The 24,528-nt window shown below is 39.1% G+C and overlaps 1 protein-coding gene across 6 annotated transcripts in view; it reads right to left on the bottom strand.

Moving 5' to 3' along the window:
• Lar (tyrosine-protein phosphatase Lar) overlaps positions 1-24,528 on the bottom strand; it is a 144,641-nt gene that overhangs the window by 55,879 nt on the left and 64,234 nt on the right. Inside the window, exon 5 of one of the 6 annotated variants that reach the window (XM_088030405.1) lies at positions 3,062-3,079. The exons of the other annotated variants lie outside the window; for them this stretch is intronic. Coding sequence (XP_087886531.1) covers positions 3,062-3,079 — 18 coding nt within the window. The remainder of the gene's footprint in view (positions 1-3,061; positions 3,080-24,528) is intronic. 6 annotated transcript variants of the gene reach the window in all.

Consider the following 24,528-nt stretch of genomic DNA (forward strand, 5'->3'; position numbering starts at 1 on the left):
TTATCTTAATACTCACGTATCGCTATTATAATAAAATGGTTCAACACGGCACGTTTTTCCTCAAGTTTTTGGCGAACGAAACAATCTAGTTCTCTTCCTTTATTGACGGACCCATGTCAACCTTCCGGGACAGTTTAGCACTTGGCGAAACAAAAGACAAGCCACGTTGACAGATCGATACGCTTCTTTCGCACACGAAATTTCGTGTAGTCAACTCTACAAAACTGTTCCTGTTTTCCACTAATCTGACGGAAACGAAGCAGTTACATGTAACGTTTTCCTTGCATAAGGAAACGGCGAGTGCCTGGAATAAAGTAAAACAATGTGGCGCAGCCATCTAAAGGAACGATTCTAGAGGGAATAGCCTCGTTGGGTGCGGATTTTGGTCCAGGATTCGACAGTTACCATAACCGTACACTATCCTAGAAGGATCGGGCACAGAAGAACGAAAACGCCTTTTGTACAAAGAAATTAATTAATGCAAGACTAATAGATTTTTCATAATATTGAAATTTCGTTGTTTTCATGAAAATTCTCGTTTCAAATGACGATACAACGTTGTTTGTATCGCATGATACAGTGCGAATTATATGTCAGGAGAATCTAGGACAATCGTAACATCGCACTCGGATTAGATGACTATAATTTCGTATTAATTGGACAGCTCTGCGTTATACTTCAGTTAACAGGGTGAATTAATTTAATCAATTAGCTAATCTAGCCGTCCATCAAGTGATGTAGTCGTTCATGCACTTCAGCGACTACGGATTTCCACCTGTTCCTATTTAATCCGAAGGACGAACTTGCGAACGTGTCAAGGAAAAACCAACTTACTGAATACGAAAAACTTCTTCAAAAACTCAATTCTTAACAAGATTTTATGGCAGTCTGACAACTGAGCTGAGCATGCAAATAAGGACCTGTGAAGGGGTCTAAGACGATGAAGAAGGGTGTTCACATAGAAGCGGATTAAGGAGAGAACATATTTCCAAGCAGCGTTGTTACCTTAACAAAAATGTAGTCATATAACTACGTTTAAATGAGCGTATGGTGTACTTTATTATCGTACATAAGTGTCGAGACAAAGCAAAATGCATGACTCCTTGTAAAAGAATGTCAGCTGCAGGCATTAATTAGAGAAGACGAGTAGCTACAAACTGTCCTAACAACACAACAAACAGTAGAGACTTTCGCAAAGAACAATAACAATGGATGCAAAAAAAATCATCAAGATTGGTAAAATTATGTTTGAATTTCGCTTTACGTCTACTGTTATGTAAGATGAAACCCTCCATCACATTTGTGGCTCACGACTCCATGATGATTCTCACGAAACCGAAAATTTAATTAAGCCGGGCGTGCCGCTAATAAGACGTAAATTAATATGTGTACGTCGAGTATTAAGTGAGGTTTGTGTGTACGTGTGGGGAGAGCTTTCGGAGCATTCTAGCATAAAAACGGATATTAATATCTCTAGGAGGCGACAACCTGCAGAGCCGTTGTAAAGGGAAGAACAAGCGTTATTACATGCGAGCGTGTGTTGTAGTTTGATTTACGCCCGTCGGTGTATTGTGTCTAGTGAATACTGCAATTACACGAAAGACGGACGCAGCACGCCCCGTTGTTCGGGAGCATGTCGAGCGCCACGGGCGCCTCGACATGGCATTCCCTTCAAGTCCGACCTCGTTATCAGCAACGTCGAAGGCGTCGTCCCTTAATTAACGTATCGAAACTGGAGCGGCGGTCGTTCGCTGGATGTCTTAACAAACGATAAAAGGCCCTGTGGGAGTGTAAACTTGTCACACGACGTTTGTGAGGGCTAATTACAACCCAGACGGCCGTTGGAAAATCCACAAAATAGAAGATTTTAGTAGGTTTAAGGGTGGACCCACTTATTGGTGGATTCTGTTTTTTGCTGTTCTGATTCGGACAGTTGTAAAGCTTCTGTTTTAAACAAGTCTCTACCTTCATAACAGAATACTCTCAAACTTAAGGAATAGACAGTATGTGGAAAGGTTACACGAAATTTGGTGGATGCGCCGGTTTTCTAGAGAGAACAATATAAACCATTTTTATAACAAACATATCTATTCAAAAATTTTGGATAATAACTTCCACATCTCTGTAGCAATTCTGAGGGAAAAATTGAGCTCGTTTTCTTCGCGAACCCCGAGAATAAACATCGACTCGAAAGCAGTTGGAGAAATAATGCTCAACCCAGAACAGCACTATTGTACGCCGGTAATCCGTTGCGGCTTTGCTTAACACGATGTACAAGAACATAGCTGGCGTACTCGAACCCGGCTTAGCGGTCAGTTTGTAAACTTGCCGCTTAAAAAGAACCTAAACTAGAGCTGAGATTCCCCGAAGAAATGCTTTGCCGCTTGATTTTTTTGCTCGTTGCGAACGATATTACTATGCAAAACACATCCGAGTCGAATTTCTCTAATCACATTGTTCTTGTTCGGTTGCTCCTCGGAGAGCTTCAACAGTTTGCGGGATAATATGCTAATAATTTCGTTTGCTTGCTGTGTTTTGTCAAGAGCCGGTCATCACAATTCACGCACAAACCCTCCACAAGTCAGGGCCAACGAGCGGTAGCATGAAAGTTGCAACAACACCCAAAGGGAGAGTTAATAATGCATCGTTGCCCTAGAAGTGGTTTTCCTAGTAAAATTTCGAGACGTCGCAATCAACGTCGATCCGACACCGGAACGGGCCGCAACACATACCTAATTACCTTAATACAATTTCCCTTCGAAGCTGAATTCAACACACGCACACGACGAGTGTACATAAAACAAAAAACGACTCCAGGTTGGGAGTCGCGTGACGGGAATGGCCCAGACGGAGCAACAACGGAACTATCGAGGTTCCATAAACGACGCGACACAAAACGCAACCAGAGAGGGCTGAACCCTCGTTCTAATCAATAACATTCCTCATACACGGGGATGTGTTTATTCGTTTGTTGCTTGCCGGCACCGACAGGAAAGCGCATAGATGGACTTACGGAAAGCGACGACGGCAGAAGTGTGAAGTGCTGGAGGAAGGTACTCACCAGAGCGGCCGCCGCGCACTAGAAAAAAAAACAATACATGCCAGTATGGAAAAACAACAAAAATGAGGATTCCGCTAGTGACAAACGACACTAGAGAAATCAGGCAGAAGTTGATCAAGTTGTAGTAAAAAGAGCTATTGTACTTTGTCGGACATTAATTATTTGTCAATCGATTTTTATGTTGCTCTCCAAAACAAGAAAAGACAGCGTCAGAATTGAAAAGTTCGTGTGTCACGTTAGAATTTGTAAAAGTGTTATTTTTAGAATTGTTAGTTGGCAAGAACAAAATTTAGAGTTAAAAATTTACAGAAGACATTTCTGATCTCAAAAGGTTATCGGTTGGGACCGGAACAGACGCTACGTCTACGTCCTACCGGATCACAAAACTAGGGCAGATATCGACAACTGTTTTAATTTTTAATACTTAGAAATGTCTTTCCTTTCCAATAATTCTTATTACAAATTACAGTTAACAATTAATTTTTAATATGATTTAAGTCATTTTCTTGTGTTATTTTAGAGTAGACAAAACAACTAATGTATGTATTTCATGTAATTTTTCCCCAGGCTGGCCATCAAACAACTCCTATGTTTACCTGTGACCTTAGCTAAACAAACATTCTCACAAACGCTATTTACTGAATGGACACACAAATTGTAGCAGAAAACAATTATTCCTCGCACAAGACCCATAGAATTCACACATGTGACTCCAAACTTTAAAGTCGCAACTTACAACGTCAACTTCATAACTATTCTCTTAATTAACCATTTATTAGACAAAGTTCGTGGTTCTGTGAAACCCAACGAAACCAGTAATTTTCCACCGTCTCTTTGCAGCAAAAAAGTAAAACCTCAGGTGTGACGCCATGCACTGTATTTAATGAACAATCCTCACTCCTGTTTCGTTGCATTAGGAAACTGTAAGTTTGACAGCGAAATAACGGCCGGAGGCGTTCATTTCGCCTTTTGCATATAACTACCTAGAACCCTTTTCGACAAATCCAAATTTATTCCAGCAGAATATTTAGACTACGGGGCCGCAATTCCCTGGGAGCAATTCCATGTTCAGGATTGTAATTGCTTAGCCATACTGGTCTATTATAATGGCTGTCAACGTGATATTTCCGAGCGTGCCGAAGCCGCCATAAAACGTAATCGTTGTCGCGGTCTGCACCCTACGTATGGACCTATCGTCGGTTGTAAAACCCTTCTTTACGACGCTTACCGAAATTACAGATTCGGATGTTTAGAAGATCCGTACGGGGATGAAAATTTAACGTGCATTAATGGATGTACTACAAAAACTGAGTGCTAACACATGTAAATGTTAGTCATACTTTATAGAAATGTCTCGCCAACCCATAATTCACGAAGGTCAAAGTAGTGGCACATTATTTACATCCAGGAGACTGTAGAGATCGATAAATATATGTATAGTTCAAATTTAATAATAATATAAATAGAAGTAGGTTTATCTAGTAGTGGATAAATTCGCAGTATATGAAATTTTAGTAACAATGTCATAATTACCCACGTTTAAACACAAACTTTGTCCTACAAAATGTGATTATTATGTAATTGCTGATTATGACATAAAAGAGAGTCCTTGTTGAAGCATAAATCTGATTTTGTAGGCATTATTAAACCATCTTTTTGTGTAATCTTTTTCCACTTTGATTTTCAAATCGTGGCTCCTCTGCGCATTTGGTGCTTGATTTACGCTCTCGCGGTAGCAGAGCTCTGCAGTTATAATAAAACGGCCCTCTTCATAGCTGAATATGAAAATGGAGCTTGTTGCGGTTTAAGTGCTTGGGTACCTGGAAGGGGACTTTTTCGCCATAACCGTAGAGAGGTTGAAACAGCTCAAGTTGCGAGGTAAATGAGTGGTAATTTGGTCTTACGTTCCGCAATGGTTCTGTCAAATTGAATGTGGAGATGTTTGTGGAAAACCGGCAGGTGTATGTGCATGCACTGCCGTTGTTCCGAAATAAACGGAATGAAGCTGCACGTACGCCACACAAAGAGTACATTCCGTGGCGCAATAAATATTTGCTGTTTAATTAATACTTTGTAAATATTTACGTTGTACGCGAATAAACAAGAGAACAACATATTCAATTTTACAAAAACAATGAAGTAACTGCTTTCGAAATTAGCGTATACGAGAAGGCAAACGCTGGGGCTGGTCGAAGCATTTATTATTCAAGGATGTAGGGGAATAATATCCGCCGGTTCGCACATATTTCACCATCGTCCGACCGTGATAATCCACGTCATTAAAATGCGAAACTTGAGAAAAGAACGACAGTGAAAGACGCATTCTTAAATCTTCAGAATCGTGTGTGTGTGTGTGTGTGTGTGTGTGTGTGTGTCATGAAAGAATGGTCAAAAGCGAATCCGTTTTAGTATCATCCCTTAAAAGTTTCAGGACATACGAGAAAAGCCTCGAGGCGGACTGAGAGAAAATAAACGATAAAAGCACAACGTCCAAGAAAACTTCCAAAGACAAACTCGATTTGGATTAAAGTGTTATACAAGAACTATTAAATACCGCAGCAGAAATCCAAAACGGTAAGAACGGATTTAAGAAAAAAGCAATCGATTGTGGACGACTTTCTTTCTGACGAAATTAACCCCTGCAAGATTACAATGGTGGAGAACGCCGAGGCCATTTTTATAGGAGAAGAGCTTTTTTCAAAGGACATCGACTCCTTCTTCGAATCGATGGATAAAGTTTGTCGCGGATGACAAGCTTATAATGGACGCTCGTTTTTCTTATATATTGAAGGTACTTTTAACGTAATGAAAAATTTTACGGCTCCACTCTTATATCGTTTTTCTATTTCTACATGGACTTTACTGCTTACTAAATCCACATCCGACTCGGATGCTACACGAAGATGGAATTTACGGCGCCACGTTTGTGCCTCAAAAAACCAGCAACGTTGCGCATACGAGACAGTATAAAAAGAGTTCCTTCTCCTGACAAAAGTCAGTTTTTATCTCTCGATTAAACTAAATTGAGAAAAAATGTCAACATAATCGCCAAACAGGTACTGATAAAACTATTTTACTTAGATGCAGTAACACAAATGCAATTCTTGAACTCCGATAAAGGATAAGGAAAGAGAACTGAATCATAAAATTCTGATATAGACATAAAGAAAAATATCTCTGGTACGTGCAATTGTAAACTGAAGCCGATGGATCACTCTCTTTACGTCTTTTAAATAGCATATTTTCCGTTGTGGCTATAGTAAACTAAAGCAGAATCCATTTGATTGTTTCAAAAATGGCTCATGAAACGGATTAATTGTCAAAAAAACGAGAACCAATTCTCTCACATCGGTAAATTTTTCTCAGTGTGCTGCCGCCATAAAGCTCCATAATCTCTCCTGGGACAAGCTAACGTCTCCGTCTGGAGCGTAAAAAAAGTTAAACAAACACTGTGCTAATTTTAATCCCTGCATTAATCTCCTTTATTCGAGTACGGAGGCGGCGATGGCCCCGATTTTAATTGAAATAGAACAAAAGGGAGCCATTTCATGCAAATTCGTTCAATAAAGAACAGGTAATTATATCTCCGACTGTGCCGAAGCACCGAAAGGGTTCATTGTCTGCGGGTCGCAGGCGATTCTTGCCCTTTATAGGATTCGTGTTCTGCCAAATAATTCCGTGACCGTCACAGGACCGGATTCTGATCGAAAGTGAAGCCGAAAAAATCGTGCCGTGCACATTTCGAGTATTCGTGTGCCGAACACATCCTGGAAAATGGGAAGTCGAACTCCGCCGCCCCGCGTCGGCCGCGTTTCGGCACGAAAGACGCCTGGAAGCGGTTTTACAGCGTTTCAAGCCAGTTTTCAGGCTCCACGCACGCCATGTTAAATCAACAACCCCGACACGCTGTTACGCATTCATAAATACGCATATGTATTGTTATAACGCAAAGAAATGAGGCAAGGGAGTTTCACAGGGCCGTATCTGTGTTCTTGTGCGATTTCCTGCATGGGCTCCTGGGATATGTGAACACGCCTACGTTTGATATTTCGTGACCGGAGTTTAATCATTATTTCAAAGGAAACGATGTGAGACTAGTGTTTTAAGTGATGTGATGGGTTGTAGGAAATGAATTTGACTTGTTTTGTGTACGCACGCTGAGGGTGGTATTATTAGGCGGCGGCTGTCGATATAAAATATCGATTGATCGAACGAGGTCGCTGGTGTTAATGTTAAACGACATGAATGCGAAGAAACCAGTAAAAAGTCGCATGGGTAAGATCTTGATGTGTCGGAATCTTTACTATTTTTGGGTTTAATCCGATTGGTAAAACACGTTTTCAACGAAAACATGAATACTATAATTGGAGAAACGTTAATAACAGTAAAAATTAAAGCAGCTCTTAAAACTGAAAACCGAAAGGCTTGGATAATATTTAAGCAAGTTCAAGTTTATGTTATTTAATCAAGGAAAAAGCACCATTAGGAAAAAGCCAAAGGTTTATAAAACAGCGTCTGTTATAAAGTAAAGTATCCTTTATCAAACAGCATTTAAAAAATCATGAATAATGAATTACATACATCAGAAGTTGAACAAAACATGTAGGAGAAGCGAGTCCAACGCCGGTAGGCGATTTTTTATCTATAAGTTAAATTTAAGACAAATGTGTGAATATAGAAATATGCCTCGGAAATTGAGAGTTGTAAACATGATTATTAAATAAAAAACTATTCCACTCATAAAAACGATGTGACTGAGAGTACATGATGCGGCCTAAAAGTGTTTTTGATTGCTGGGTTAATATAACGGTAATTGCTACGCCGAGGGCGGTTATCGCCGGCAAATCCGCGCGGTTAATTTAGTGTCGTCGCAAATCGCGCCGTAAAAATCCGCAGCGGCAAACCACTTGTTTGCTTTCGACAAAAAACGGGTCTCATGTATCGAAAGCTCCCAACAAACAAGCTCTCGCAGACACAAAACTGATTTATTTGTATGATGAACGCGAACAATATCCCAACGTATTATTGGTGGGTATTTTCCGTAATGTATTTGCAGATAGATTCTCCCTACGTGTACACATATAGATCACAATATCCTGAGAGAAAATACCGTTTAAAATTCAATTGTATGTGAACGCGCACACACAGAGGGAAATTCGATCGATGCGATGCGAATTCCTGCACAATATTTATTTAAAAATTTCCCCATGTATCCGAACAAATATTGTGTTTGCCTGTAAAAATTTCGTTTTGTTTGATCAAACAACAACGACAGCGAATCCAAGAAACCCATTAAACATTCACATCCATCCTCGGTGTTTTCATACTCCCGATGTCAATTAGCAAACAGGTCGACTCGCGACAACGCGTCAACGTCAAATTCTAATGACAATGCAGCACACATCCATAATTCACCAGCCGATTTCGGAGTGCGGAAGTGTCCTGCAAAAGCTCGGTCGAATAAAATACGACGTCGCGTCCCAGCTTTAAAAGCTCGATAATTAGGCCGACTGAAAGTTAGCGCGACGATTAAAGGATTCGACCTGTTGACGGTTTTGCGAGGGAAAGGGAAAAGCGCACACACGACTCGCGTTAATGAATCGGCCGAATTAAATTCCGGGAGTGAGACTTTTGTTTGACGGGGATTATAAATTTATTTAAGCCTTCAAATATTAAACGCGCTGCTTTGACTTGACAGTCGAGACACCCGCAGTGAAAATACGCTGACGTTTCAATGAGGCAAATGCGAATGAGGGAAATTATTAATTTTCGCTGCACCTACTCCAACTCTGATTCGATTATCATAAATCACAAGCGATTTTACTTAAGACCATCAAATTTTCTCACACGAGGATAAACCAAATTACTTCGACGTACAACCAAATTACTCTTTATAAAAATTGGTGGATGCGCCGGGATAGCACTGATAAAATTAAACAGAACGAAATGTATTCACAAATGTTAAGCTCTTGGATGTTTCATTAACAAACCTTTAAACTCAAATATCTTCATTTCAGTGCAGTCGTAATACTCTAACAAAGTAAACAAAACTCAAAACTAACGTAAGTAATTATATGTAATAAAAGGCACTCAGAATAACAGTGCAAATTTTCACTGATTTGTTCCCAAGGTGGCAAATAATTCTTATTTAACTTGTGGAGTTACATTTTCGAATTATTTTTTCACCAAGCTGAAAGCGAATTTTTGCTTTTAGTTATTATATCAATTTCTCATTCATCCTAATCGAACTAATAAAAAACGACTGCAATTCTGCTCTCGTTTAAAAGTAGTAACCTCTTTGGAAACCTTTCAAGACACATCTTCACATGGCATCCACTAAATTAACGTTAGTGAATTAGAGTCCTATTTGTCAAAGCGACAGACGTCTGGAAAACTCTGGGCAAAGTATAAACGCACAAGAGTTGCTGCTGTTGGCTCGACTTCACTCCGAATTTAAAATGGAAGAAGCTAACACGAGACGGCAACGAAAATATGAATTGACACACAAAAAGCGTTCTTTACCCCCATCTCTCTCAGTTTCGATCTTCGTCATGAAGTGGTCGGGAAAGGTTTTATTGTTGTTGCGTCCGGTGGCGTTAACTGATCATAACGTCCCGGACATCCTGAAGATTTTTTATAATAAAAAAGATAAAGAAACAGAAATGAACAAAATGAACCTAATGTATTCTTTACGAGGGTACACGAAAATTTTTAATTGGACCGGTGTAACATCTGCAGTTTACGTATTAAAACAGATACCAAGTCCAGTTCAAATCCGATAAAAATTTGCGTTAATCGAGTCAACAGTTTTTTTTGTTGCAGATTTAAATAAACTGAAAAAATATTACCACTGCACAGCATTTATAAAACAAATTGATACATGGTTATTGGTTGTGATTATGTTAAATTTCGTGAATTTTATATTAATTCACATCAAGCGAAATTTCATGAAATTAAAGCAATAAAACTCGCTTGAAAATACGATTTTAAAATAATAACGCCGCAAACCGTATTTTAATTGAATTATGTGATTTATGACTACAGTCGAAATGAAAAAAAAGCAAAAATTGAATGTGATATGATTTGATAGGGATTTATAAATAATGATGTTATAAAAGCAAAACTGGAACTGTACAATATTCACTTTACTGAGTTATTGATATAGATTTTGATCTTATTATTATTATTGTTGGTCAGTATGGAATCAGTTGATTTATTTAAACGTAACAGTTATTACAGTCGTTAGTAGTCTTTCAAGATTGATTATTTCACACAAAAGTCGAATTCGTTGGTTCTTTTTCTTTGAATTTAACACGAGTAAATCTATCAATATTTCTAATTTATTAGGAAAGGCGATAAAAATGGAAGCATTCTTCTCGACAATTTGACAGGACTATATCCTTGGTAAGCAATAACTTTAATTCATTTTATATCAAGCCATCCTATATGAAAATCGTAAAAGCGTCATAAAAATTTATTGAAGTTAAGCAATAAAGAGTCCAATTCCAATATTGATGTCTACAGGTTAATCTGCGGTGGTTTTTGATTTTTACAGGCATATATTGCCCGATTTGGGTAAAACTGTGAGAGTAAGGAAAAATTTCGTAATCTCCACCCTCGTCATGCGAAACAACCCGTCAACCACAATAAACCTCAAGCGAAACCCAAAAAGCTAGGGTAATATAAAACTGTTAATTTCCTATGAACCGTCATATCTCTCCCACGTAACATCGAATGCAATTTCCTCTTAAGAGCAACAACACGCATTATACGTGACCACGTAGCGCCATCGCGGCAATAAATTAATCGGTCTTAATCGAAGCCACAGATCGAACAAGGGGAAAAAGTAAGAAAGAAAAAGAAATTTCGTGTGATGATGTCCGATGCCAAATTACCTAAGGATTTTCCTTTCGTTTTTTGCACCCAATTACGCTATTAGCTCGAAACGTCGCCTTCTGGCGTCGTCACAAGAGAACAAAGCTCGGCGTGCGTTCGAATTCGGACCTGAGTGACGTCACTAACACCAGATAAGCCCGTGATTAATGACAGTTTGTGTTACTCCTATAGGATTAGGATTTTTTTTACAGATCGCCAACTTTCTGACCCTTTTGGTGGACTTTTTATCGCGGCTTCTGCGTGCGACATCTATGAGATTAATTTGTATTCGGCACTCGAAGGAGAAAATTAAAAAATCATAAGATGATGGGCGACGAAAAACTTTGGCGGCGGCACGCAGGATTTATGATGGAAGTTTCAAGGAGGAATACAAGTGAATGCGTGTCAAGTGCTCAAGTTGGCCAAACTGTCATACATTTAGGTATCTTCTTATCAGGATTCGATGACTTCATTTTCTGTTAATTTGAGCAAATGCATTGGTTGGAACCCGAATATATCTCAAGACACATCAGGAAAAAATCCGGAAACACGCCGTCCATCATCGTTTTCCTATTTTTTCCCGCATCACGCCAGAGAGTTTGAAACTTAGATAAGTGATAATGGCGGCGTAGCGTGACGAAGTCCCGTACGAACGCCGCCATTCTTATATAACTCTCATATAATTTCTGGAAAATTATCGGGTTTTTAATGGCAGTTTTTCTTTTCAAATGTAAATTTCCACGAGCAGCCGATAATTTACACAACACAAATTTAACGCGTTGCGAAATCGAAATAAATCAGAAACGTCGAGTCGACGTCTTCGTGGGGGAAAAGTTTGATTGTAAATTACAATTTAGTACCGAGGAGACGACGAAAAAATTCGATTCTATATCAATTTTTGGCGTCTGCCGGGAACAAAACATTAAATTTAAATTTATATACCGACATATTACGGCGAAAGAGAGCTTCGCAGATATTTCGACCTCGAGGTGTCACAAAGTAAATTACAGTGAAAGGGATTCCTTGTCATGTGTCGGTTCGGAGACAAGCCGGCGGATTCTAAAGAATAATCCCTTTATTTTTCTTCAATCAATATCTCCACCTACACCATTAAAAACATTATCGCTACCCACAAAACCGTGTCTCGACGAAAATCTTGAGCAGACACTGAACCGTGAACGCTCAAACTTCATTAATTACGAATCCATTATTAAAAAACGCAACCGTGGGTGCTGGCAGTTTTGCTTTTTTTCCACACAATTTCCTCGACCATCTCCCAATCGGCAAAATAAAGATAGATGAACATCGAGTGACAGCTCGAAGTCTCCAAGTCATTTCCATTTAAAAGATCGAGAGCCTGAAACTTTGACATTCGTGACAGTGGATTCGAACAAATTCGAGTCCCACACCTGCACCAATTTTCATCAGAGTAGGTGTCGCGGGACATGCTAACGTGTCTCACGTTTTAAAATAAAGATGTTCGACGTCAACCCGACGTAAAAGAGCCGGAAAAGTGAACCTTATCCGATCACCGGTGCACCACAGGTATCCCTGTAGGGACCCGTGCTGCTATAGCTTAATTGACCACTGGTCTTGAAAACAAAACAAAACGTCGTAAATTCGTAAGCGAAATCGTGCGGCACGAACATAGTTGACATTTTCCTCAAAAGTTCAAAGAGTCTGCGCACGAAAGATGCGAAAAAAATGCGTAAGAATTTTTTTGTTGCGTGATGCATATTAAAAAGAAACACTCATCGATCGGGTTCCGCGAGATTTTAACACAGAACCGTCAATTTTTCCAAGAGTGTGTAATTATGTCTGCCTGCGGGGATTTTCCACGCGAATGAAAGAAAATAATGGTATTGTCGTTAAAAATATTGAGAATTACGAAGTGTTCTGGATTATTGCCTCCTATAAACGATTTCGTCGTTATTAAGAATCCGGATTTTATCAAAAGATTGTTTTGTGCGAATGAGGGAAAAAGGGAGCAAAAGTCGCGTCATTTGCTGCCGCAGTTGGCTTTGTTATCTACAAAATGTGGATCGGTATCGGCATGACCATGGTGTATAAAAAATCGCCTCATTTCCGAACCTTCAGCCGCAAGATCCAACCCTTCCCTACCCAAACCCATCCGTCGTATTTCTCAATTTTCAGCCAGGTCGCTTTTCCTATTACAATCAGGTATCATTTGTCACTTTTGTACCGAATGGAACGTCAAAACAAAAACACACACTATATATAGATTATTTATTCCGTCCCTTCTTCGCCACCTCCGTCGAAATTGAATTCGCTTGCATACCGCATAAAACATTCATTAGTGAAAAGAGCACCACCGCCACTATCCTGTTTTTGCCACTTTACCATAATACCACCTCGTATGAACGTCGCACCCCCCTCCGATTCCGGAGGTCCTTATTCATACATCTCGCTAACGAATACGTTTCTCCCTATGGGTGTGTGCAGTGTTTCGAAACGTAATGAATATTCATTGTGGTGCTCGCGGCGGTCGGTCTAAGGTTTTGGTATATAATTACAGCGACGCCACCGCAATATATCATAAGTTGAATTTGAAAGGTGGTCGTTGGATACGTGGGTCGCATTCAAAATCCGGCTTCCAATAGGTTTAATTAGAGTCGGTAATCGAATACCGCTACTTATATATTGATTATTATTGACGATGACTTATATTCGTTATGACTTCGCGATGTCAACTCTCTACTAATTAATCATCCCCACATGCTTTCAAATCGATTTTCACATTTCAAAGTGGGATCGGAAGATGGCTCCATTCAATGTCGAAACTTCAGTCAAGGTTTTATTCGTTCGATTTACTTGTTATTTGGAAGCAAAATCACCATTCAGTTTCTCCTAGTTTTACACGTACATACCATTTTGTTGTTTCGTTTTATTCATAGTTTTTCTCAAATACCTGCTTAAACGTCAATTCGAAGTTTACAGTTGTGCTCACAGATGATTTGTTCGCTTCACTGAACCTTTAGTATTCTGTATTAGGTGATATCGTTTCATTCGTGCAATTCGTTTATTCTAACTTACTTAGAAATACTCGTTTCTACCGATCTATCGAATTATAAAAGTTATCACAATATTCGTTTGTTTCAAAATGTCCTTGTTGAGCAACCCAAAAGTGCGTAGTTTCGCCTCACGCACCATTTCCAAATTCCGGCGTCCTCCGTCCAGAAACCGTATTTCTCGCGAGATTGAATGGCCGAAGCGGTCGAAGTAATAAATACGGGTGAGAAAATCTCCCCGAGCTCGATAAAAGATTCCAACGGGTTTGGAAGCTGGAAGGATGTGCATTGCAAGTTGACGGTGCATGAAATGAACAGGGCTACATCCCTCTTACATACCCAACGCGGTGAGTTTCAGACATTGTGACGTATGAGTCTTTGCACAGCTCAATAGTCTGAAAAGAGCGGCCTTTCCGACCCGGATTCTTTACACATGTAAAGGATATAACGTTCTTCGAGAAAAGAGGGACTAAAGCGAAAGAAAAAACACGAGCACACCAAAATCGCAGCTTCTCTTATGAAACTAATTACACACTCCATCAAATCTAATTAATTCGCAATCGATAAGAAAGTTCGGGAGTAAATTGGTTTCTTGCGGCGGTCCGATAGGGGAACAAACAAGAGAAGAGACATTTTTTCGTGGGATTATCCTTTGAGTAACGCGCCTTTGAAGGAAAACTTATTTTTGGTCCTAGAAAGCCCGGTGTTATCGCTATAAAAATAGAACAATGTCCCGGAGGAGTTACGTCCATCTAGCCTTCAAGTCCAAATTAAATAAAGCTGTCGTCACCGCCTGCGTTTCATGTCTTCTGCGGTCGATTTTTGTCTAATTGCGTCGGGTCGAGGTTCCACTTAGCGCCCTTAACGAGGCCACTTGTCGACGGGGCTTCAAAGAGGTCCTTCGACCAACACTGTTTGATGGGAAATGCGATCCGCTCTCTGAACGCCCTTTGTGAAATCGGAGCCGTTTTCGGCCAGGTTTTTCCCGAGGGTGGGGGCGAACGATTCCATTAGCATCGGAACGTGTGATGGCCCCCAGGTGCGTGTTAAGTCGCTATCGATTGGTCGATGGGGGTGATCACGCTATGCCAACTTCTTGCCTGGATAAAACGCAGTTCGTTTTCGGCGGGAACTTTGATTCTTCTGGCGGTGGTTACATTTACCGTTCGTTAATAAAAAAAATCTGCGTTCTGTTGGTCAGTTAAGCCATTATTGTCCGCTTAACGGCGCGTTTTTTTCCTTTTTGCTATAAACCTTTTCGATTTATCGCTCTGTGTCCTCCATCCGCATAAAAATACCATTAATTTCCCTTGTATCCTTGTTGCAAAATTTTGAAATAGAAACCTCGGATGGCCTTAATTCATTTAAAGGATTATTTAGGAAATGGTAATAGAATTAAGTGTAAAATTTACTGGCAAAGTTTCCACAGGATATTTTGCGCTTCCTATAAAATCTGATATGCATTTTTAATAAGAGCAAGCCGCAAAAGTTGGAAAACTCGTTTTCCTTTTCTCTTGCTTTTTCCTTCGTTTTCTAATGCGAGGAATATTCGTCACTATAGTATATCGAGTTTGTATTTCCATCCATAATGCACGACGTGTATGTCTCCGTACATACGTACCACATCATCTCGAAGAAAGAAAAAATGTATCCACCCCATCACCTTAAATGGATTTTTCGACGGCGGAAAGGTGACGCCGAGGCATTCTTTCACCGTAACGCGATATTTACGAGCCTGAGCGTCGATCCACTTTTAACGCATCAATTATTGATATTTAAAGAGGTTCCGACGGATGATGAGGATTAGACGATTTTGAGCTTGAATAGGAAGCGACGTCTTAATGGCATTACTGGAAGAGGATACAGGGGCTCCGCTTGCAGCGTTTTATTATTTAGTTTACTAACTTTGAACATTGTGCGGAGAGCTGCATGGTCGATAACGCGAGTAGCGTCAGAATTAAAAAAAAAATGTAGGTAGTAGGGGAGAGGGGGGCATAGTGGGGTACTTAACATTCAATTAGCCGCGCATGTTAAAATAACAGAAATTAACAATTTTTTTTTACTAAATATCATAGACTAATGTATTGCGGATGATTTTTGTTGTACTTTTTTTGATTACCATAAAAAACTTACGACATGTGAGCATTATTTTGAAAAATGGGATTTGCCCCGCACATAGGGGCAAAGTGGGGTACCCTATGGGAAAATGAAATTTTTGAATAACTGTGTGCCTACTTAGAAAAAGTAATATTCTAAAATTACTTAGGCATCAATGCATATTGCACATAAATGAGCAGGTTCATCATATTTAGCCACTACATTTGTATGACTAGATTTGAAAAAAACTTGCTCCCTCACTTCGCGAATTTTTTAACGAAAACACTGAATTTCACATTTTGTTTTATAAAACATATAGGTTTCCACATTTTGTTTTTTAAAACACACGTGGTTAACTGCCAACTAACAACCAATCAAAACACGCTATTCGACTTTTTTCACGGCGTTTGATTTGAGCAGCAGGAGTGTTACCCCGCTATGCCCCGGTACCCCACTATGCCTCCCTCTCCCCTACTAATTAATTTAACTTTGTTGCTAATATTGATAAGATGATAAGGTTTCCATTCGAAAGTCTGAAGATTTGAATTTTTTCCCCGAGAAATTTACACAGAAAACCCGAAGGCTAAGGAAAGTTTCAAGATTTTGAAAAAGCAGAAAAAATATCAAGTAAAGGCATAACTATAATTTATTATCCATCATCATTAGGTTTTGATTAGCTGCCATCACTCATTCATAATGCCGAGGTTTTCCTTTCAAGTCCCGTTTTCACTTTGGTCTTGCCCTTCGAGAATTATTCATACTCTTTTCTCCAATTTCTCTCGAAAAAGTCCACGTTTTCGCTCGCTATTCGATGTTTAAATTTTGTGTGTGCCTCGAGGCCGAAACCCATTACAGTATGAGTGTTCTCCGAAAACGTGTTGTCCTTTTTAATAAATGGCTGAAGCATGCAAATTTTGTCTTGTGTGCGGAGCAAATTTCAGATAATAATGTTGACTCAATTCGGCCAACTGTGGCTATAATTAAAAAATAACTCGCCTAATTATGATCTGAAACGTTATTAATTAGGTGAAATATGTCGTCGTTAAGAGGTCCACTGGCCAGCGCAAGGGCTGTGTAAATATTTATGTAATTAGGGGCGTGTGTGTGCGGCGTCATACGGCACTAACCCCGCTCTATTAATTTCCCAACGCCGAGTTTTACGTTTAATATTTTGAATTTGAAGCACCGGTGCTGAGTAAATATTTTTTGATTTTTTTTGGGTTCTTCCTTTTGCGTCTCGCTAATTATTCCCGTCAACGTGTTTGAACTAGTTTTTTGTTTTTGATTCATTATGTTCGTTGCGACTTACTTTTACGCCCTATTCATATTCGTTTGTTCTATTGCCGTCCTCTGTTTTCAAGTGTAATTAATCTCCCGCTCGAATTAAATATACACATTAACTTTTTGCGAGTCTCGTGCGAAATTAACCGGACGCTAAATTAATTCCGCCTCGGTGTGTGAATATGGGCTTAATTAACGTGTTATGTTGTCTTTAAATTAGAGCTGGTTCGATGAAGGGGCATCGCGACGCATCCTGATAAGCGCATTTTTCATTCGACAAGAAGTGAGGAGGGTCGTAACATGAATCATCGAGAAAAGTCGACGTGAAAACAACTCCCCTTTAAATGCAATATTTCACGTGAAAGAAACTGTTGTCGTTTTTCGTAGTTTTTCCATTACAAAGAGTGTTTTGTGTATTGTGCACTTTAACAACCGACTTGGATGCTATTAAAAGAAGTCACTGGCCGTGTTGATGCGAAAAGGCACCCTTTGCAAAAAGTGCATTCAGAGAAAAACGGTGAAAGCGATGACTGACGCATCCTTCGAGAAAACTCTCTGAGATTAAAATCGTCGCTGCGATTGAGCGCCAAGAATTCTTCAAGCTGTATTTTTTACTGCTCCGATTTCTGATTAACACCAATACATGGCGTCCCCGAATTGGTATGCAGAGGTGGCACAGTTGATCCGTCCAATTTCCTGACCCGGTTTCCCATTCCGGCATTTAGCGAGCGTGCGACACCTAGTGCGGGCACCCTTGATTTCCCGCAAGACTTCCGTTTCTGGTCCGATAACGCCCCTATAATAACTCTGAAGCAAGTTTACGCTGCCGCAGAAAAAATTTACAGAGACGCATTATGAAATGAATTTCGGAGCGATAACGCTTACGCTGTGATGAAGGTGGAATTTTAATTAATTGAATTATTGTTTTATGAGATCCTGAGGCATTATGCGGGAATGAAGACCTGATTTATTGCGACGGGTAGGACACCTGTTCAACGATTGCCTATAAGAGCACAATACATAAATAAATGCTCGGATTTTTTTCGGAATTATTACCAGAAAATCTATACATTTATTCAGTGATATGGTTCTGATATGCTTCTCATTACACCTTTGAATAATGGGATACAATTAACCCGAATAATATAATAATATTTGCAGAAGCATCCATTTGCATTGTTGCATAATTTCCAGCGAATTGATCATAAGAGTAGCCGGAGTTCCAAAAGCAATCGGTTTCAAAAGATAGGATCTTAAATTATTATTATTAAAACAGTAGTTATCTGTGTTTCTTGACCGATTTCCGCACCTTGCACAATTTCCTGTTTCAATTGTTTTTTGTACAAACAATCCAAGCCCGCCCAGCGATGAAACAACCCAAAAGGTGCACTCATAAAAAAAATAAAGATAAATCCTAAACGTTCGGTTGATTGCATGATTTGTTTTCAGGGAGAAAAGTTCCGCTCGTGTATTATTCTTGATTTAGCAATATCCGGCCCGCAATGTTTTTCTTGTATATTATGACTTTTGCCCGAAGTGAAATCCTTCCCTACCCTTCTGAGTTTTTAACGATCACACGCCATTCTTTCATGCGCTTCAGCGTCTTTTTTCCCTCCTTGACGCCACGATTTCGGAAAAGCACAAAAGTGTTATTTTTGTCTGAGTGGCTGTTTTTCAACTCTGACGAAATTAAATTTTCTGCAAAGAGATTTTTTTATTGGGCTTTATTCTTAATTCACCATTTCTGCAATTACGGGCTTATCAAATTAGAGTCGTTCTCTCGGGAAATCTTTGGCTGGAAACCAAGACGACGGGTTGAGTGTGTCGCTAGACAAAAATAAATCTCAATTGCGACCGTACAAACCACAGATGGCTAATGAAATGAGCCATAAGTCACGTCATTTTCGGGATGGACCCGCCATTAGCTTGTTTGGCGTTCACGCTCGCCGTTACGGGCTAATTTTTTAGTAGAATTGCTTAAATTAACGTTTCCGTTCAAGAGATGTTTTACATACAAGAATTTAACTACGCTCATCTTTGCCAGAACCAAGATAATTCTCACTAGAAAATGGAAATTATGTAAATACATAAATGGGGCAACGAATATCTTAGTCTAACACAAGTCTAAATTGTTTCACAGGTCATAAAAATATGAGCAAATAGACTAAAGCTGTATAATAAGAAAGTGAAGCTGCGATAAAAACCCATTTTTCCACATTAACAACTTTGAAATTGCGGTGATCCGGTGCTTTATTTTAAAACAATGTTTCTCCGTATTTTTATTCTGTTCCCGGAACGGTCCTATGTTCTCGTTTTCGCGACCGGCTTTTAATGGTAATTGCCCACGTGTCCGATGTTTGCTTTAAATCCAGAACTTTAGAGAAATAAGCTTTTTATGTTTCTTTGTTGTGAGGTGATGCCGTGCAAGCGCACTCGATTAATACAGCATGAGACGCGCAAACGTTACACGAACGAAAATGACGACATAACACGCGATTCGCTCGGTGACATTTCAGGGGTGTTTTTTTGTCCTCATCGGGTCATTGTCGGTGCGAATCCAGCAAATTTGTTCGCTCCGAATAAAAGATCGAGGGAAATTTTGACGAGTATGGAAATCGGGTATGCATTACTATGAAAAATGCAATTCAATTTGAAACATTAATAGCGTTCTCACTTGTGAAGCAAATGAAATATTCAATCGCCGAATCGATTCTGTAAATTATGTCTGATGGTGTGTATGGTTTTTTCGTTCTGTTTTCATCGTTACTTTTCAAGGGGTAGGTTCAGTTTAGACATGAAAAATGCCAGTTCGACCTCGACCTTTGCTCGATGGGAGCGATACCCGAGCTGTTATTTGCCATTTTCTTATAATTTACGAGACATTTTCAATATTGACCAGTATGCATTTGAGTATTTAATTGTCCGTTTAATATCGAGAGTGCTGGCTGAATCAATAACAAACAAAAAATATTGACTGAGTAGAGCGTGAAGGAGCAGGCCAAAAAAGGTCGTTATTATTAGAATATCAACGATAGAATTTATGTCGTTCTACAGGTAGTAATTTTCGTGAGAATTGATCTAAATAATGGAGAACCAAATTAAAATTTAACACGTCAATTACAGGGTCTCGATTTGAGCGCAATTTGTCAGAAATATCAATACGTAGCCAACTTCACAATTACTCATACTGAAATGACGATTTTCAAAAACAAGTTCCGAGATCTTATTACAATCATTAAAAAGGAGAAGCAATGAACAAATAACGATCCGAATGCAATAAACGATATCGGAAAATACTTAAACTCCACATCTATTAATGATATATGTTTAGGACATTAAAAATACAGACGTAGAGAGTTGTGTAAAACTGTTCTTTCAAACCATCTTTGCATTAGACGTCTTAAAGGCCCGTTGATGCCGCATTCGTGAGGAAAAGCCGTTTCTTCGCATTCTTGCACAATTTCGCTTAAGTTTTTCTTAACCGCAGAACTTCTTAATTAGCAATTCTTTCGCTTCTTTTGGTACGAGCGATTTGAGTTGTTGCTTCACTAAGTTGTTGAGAACAATATTGTTGTAATTTGGCTCAACGTGATCCGACACGACTTTCCGTGCTTGTTATTTTAAACGAATAAAAACCAAAACGATATACATACTTTCCTATTTAATAAAGTTACATAACGTATGCATCGCGCAATTTACAACCAGCGACACGAACTGCTTGTTTTGTGTAAACATTCATAATAATTAATATGTGCAAATGATAGATAAACATACAGAACCACTCAATTATCGTTGCAGCTAACTGATCTTTAGCAGAATTTAACTGAGAGCGTTGCAATTAAACGTGGACGAAAAACCTCGTTGAAACGCATTGTAAACGAGCCCTTTAAACACTATCAAAACAGCGTTAAATCACTACGGTCATAACTCCTGCCTGGACAGAAATAATTACGAGCTTTATGAAAACCCATCCAAAAGTGAATTTTGGAACAAGTTCGGGTATGCTTGTAACATGACATCAATTAGTTAATGCTGTGTGTCCCCTCTACTTGTGAGGTTGTGACGAAATGAGAGGGACGCGAGAGGGCGCTTCTAATGTCAACATCAATTACTTTAATGATTGTTATTGCGAGTGGACGGCACAGAAGACGACCTCAAAAACGGGACGATTCAATTTTCAGGCGTCGTCGTTGTTCTCATTCTGAAAATTGAACGTGAGCAAAGATATAACACGTTATTTTTTAAACAATTTTCGAAATCACATAACTCTTGAGAGTGTTGGGTAATTATTACGTACACTCAATACACAGTTATTTATTGTATACAACGTTTTATCTATAATTACAAGTTCAAATTATTAGAATCTAAAAAATGTCACATAAAATGGGTCTTCCCTGCTGTGGATAAAACGTATTTTAGACGTATACATCTGTTTCCATGCCCACTAAATATTTAGCTTAATATAGGTAACGCAAAAATTCACTTCCTTATTTCTATTTGTACGAGAGAATTGAATTTCACAGTTCGGAAGCAAACGACATAATGATAAAAATATTTAATTAAGAGGCGTCCTGTTCACATGTTTCTCCTGACTAAAAAGAGAGTTACCCTTTGTAGGGAGATCTGGCTGTACTTTTTTATTTGTGTTTTCTTCTGAAACGAACCTCTCGACTCGCTATTGTCAGCTCTGATTTTCCACCTCTTTGTTCGATTTTTTGCCAGATAGTCCAAATTCCTCTTGTCGCGAAGGACGTCTTCAGGACCTCTCTCGTCAAGTATCGTTATTAGAGGAACCAATATTGACTGACGGTTACTCAGGGAATAATAAATATTTGAATGTTGAAACAGGACTCATCTCTGCCTCATGCCTGTCCTGAAGTGTAGTAGTATATGCAGACCCACATCGACTAAGTGTCCGATAAATTATTCACTAGCCGTTAATTTGGAACGTTTTCCATCCACTTCGAAATTACCCCGTAATTTTTCATCAGAAAGGTCCTTTTTTTCCCCGAGTTCAGGCCAGGGGTTATCCCGCGACTAATTTATTCAACGGTCGGTGGAAATTTTTCAAGTCCCGTTTTCTGGATTGAAATAGATTCGTTGTTAAATTTGGAACGGGTTTTAATATGTTCGATCCGATCGCTAATTAGAGATCGTTCCGTCGAAGATATTTTCAATGAAATTATTGCGTTTAGTAATAAATTGCTCCAATGTAAACCATGTAGCAATCCATTTTCAGTTATTTCATTTCATTGTCAGTCAATATCGTTCTCGTTCATATAAAATCGGTAAATATGCGCTGCGGCATAACCTCCGAAACGTGCGGATTGAAAACGCTTTTCAAATTATATGGAATTAGTGCTCAAAAAACCGCACTTCGTTATTTCAATATGAAGCGCCGTTTTGCGTTTATTAACACTAGCCGAAAATGGACCAAACTCCGTCGTAACATACTGCACAACGTTTTGCTTTTAGTTTAATTAATTATTTATACCCGAATCTGATTAATTTTTCAGCACACGTTGCCTAAATTTTCCCAAATATGTTCTTCAATCTTCAATAATGTCAGGAAAAAATCCGCAATCTAGGTCAACGCAAAAATTTGACGGGTTCCATAACGAAATCTTGTCGTACTAGAACAGACGAGCGAACGCCGTTTTTTTTTTGTTGCCATAGTAACCGATGAGAAACAAGATGGCGCCATCGATACGTGTAATCTAGTTGTGTGTATGTGGAACGACGTATTAAATTTTCTTGCAGAGATATAAAAATGGAAGAGAGTTTCATGACAGGTTTATTACCTCACGGAATACGCTGCAGTCCCAACAATCAACTTGTTGGAGCGAAAGAATAAGTATCAATACGACGATTACGATGTTTAGACCATAGTGATTCTTACTTTTATTGTTGCTTTGTGTGAATAGTTCGGTGGAGAAAATAAGCATAAAAAAAAATAATCCTGGCTGATTGTTCTGAGATTTGAATTTTATCTACGCGATCACTGGAAATACTCCCATCTAATTAATTATTGATTCACAAAAAAAAAATTAATTGCCAATTCCACCAAACTCATAAAATACCCCAAAATATCTAAGAACTACAATGACTGAAGTTAGGTATGAAACAGTTTCCTTGTGTATTAAAAACAACCACTTACTTAAACTGCCGCCAACATTGTGTATTTGTGTCGCTGGTGGCGCCTTTGTGCACACCCACTCCCGAGCTTTTATGAGCTTGGTCTGACTCTACCTATCATTACTGATTGTAAAACTTTTTGCATAAAATTATTGAAATTCTTTACCTCGAAAAACTAATTGCATTGCCAGACACGTTTTCAATTTCTACCGTTGTTATCGCAAATTCCAAACAAATTTCTAATTAACTTGCTTTTGAACTATACTAAAAAAAAGAAATAAACAAAATTTCTAATACATCTACACCCAAAAAAGCGTCCTTTTGGTGATGAAATCGACTCCACCAATCCACCTAAAAAATTAGTGAAAAAAATGCCTCTTTTTGGCTGCTACCTAATTTCTCGTCTTTCTCGCCGACAAATTCCATAATCCCCACGATTTTTTGTTTCTTTTTTTCTGATTTACGCCAGACATCCAACGCGAGAAAATTCCGGCCAGAAATCGCGTTACGGCCGTGATTTTTCTTCGCCGGTCGCTGAGCGTCCCTCTAAAGAATTAAATTATCAGAGACCGGGCGCCGTAGAATCGTAAATTGCAATGAAGTTAAATTGCCGAAATAAATAATAGGGCGGTTAGAGGTGTGGGTGATATTCTTTCGTGGGTGGTGGCACAGAGAAGACGCGGAAAAATTTCCGCGAACCAACCTCCAGAGGACATAATCTCGCTGTGGAAGAGCTTAAAGCTCAACCGAACATTATGAAATTCAGAATACGCTCTCTCCTAGTCAAATTTATTCCGGATTTTCACGTTCTCTTATGTTTGGAGAAATATCACTGCAGATATTAAACCAGAAAGGGTGGGTTTTTAGCGCGCTTTCGACGTAGACGAAAAATCGTTTAGTTTGGAAAAGCGACTTTATTAACTCTGTTGTTTTGGTAGCGAAGTCTGCTGGTATCTCATGAGTGCATTCGAGACTCAAACGGCAAATGTGGTCCGAAGAATAGGCTATTCTGAAAAAACTTAAGATCCACTATGGGACTAATTTCGCTAC

This window comes from Gnatocerus cornutus, chromosome 2, assembly GCF_029298725.1.
Source record: "Gnatocerus cornutus isolate USDA-ARS CGAHR chromosome 2, icGnaCorn1.1, whole genome shotgun sequence".
Taxonomy (NCBI): Eukaryota; Metazoa; Arthropoda; class Insecta; order Coleoptera; family Tenebrionidae; genus Gnatocerus; species Gnatocerus cornutus.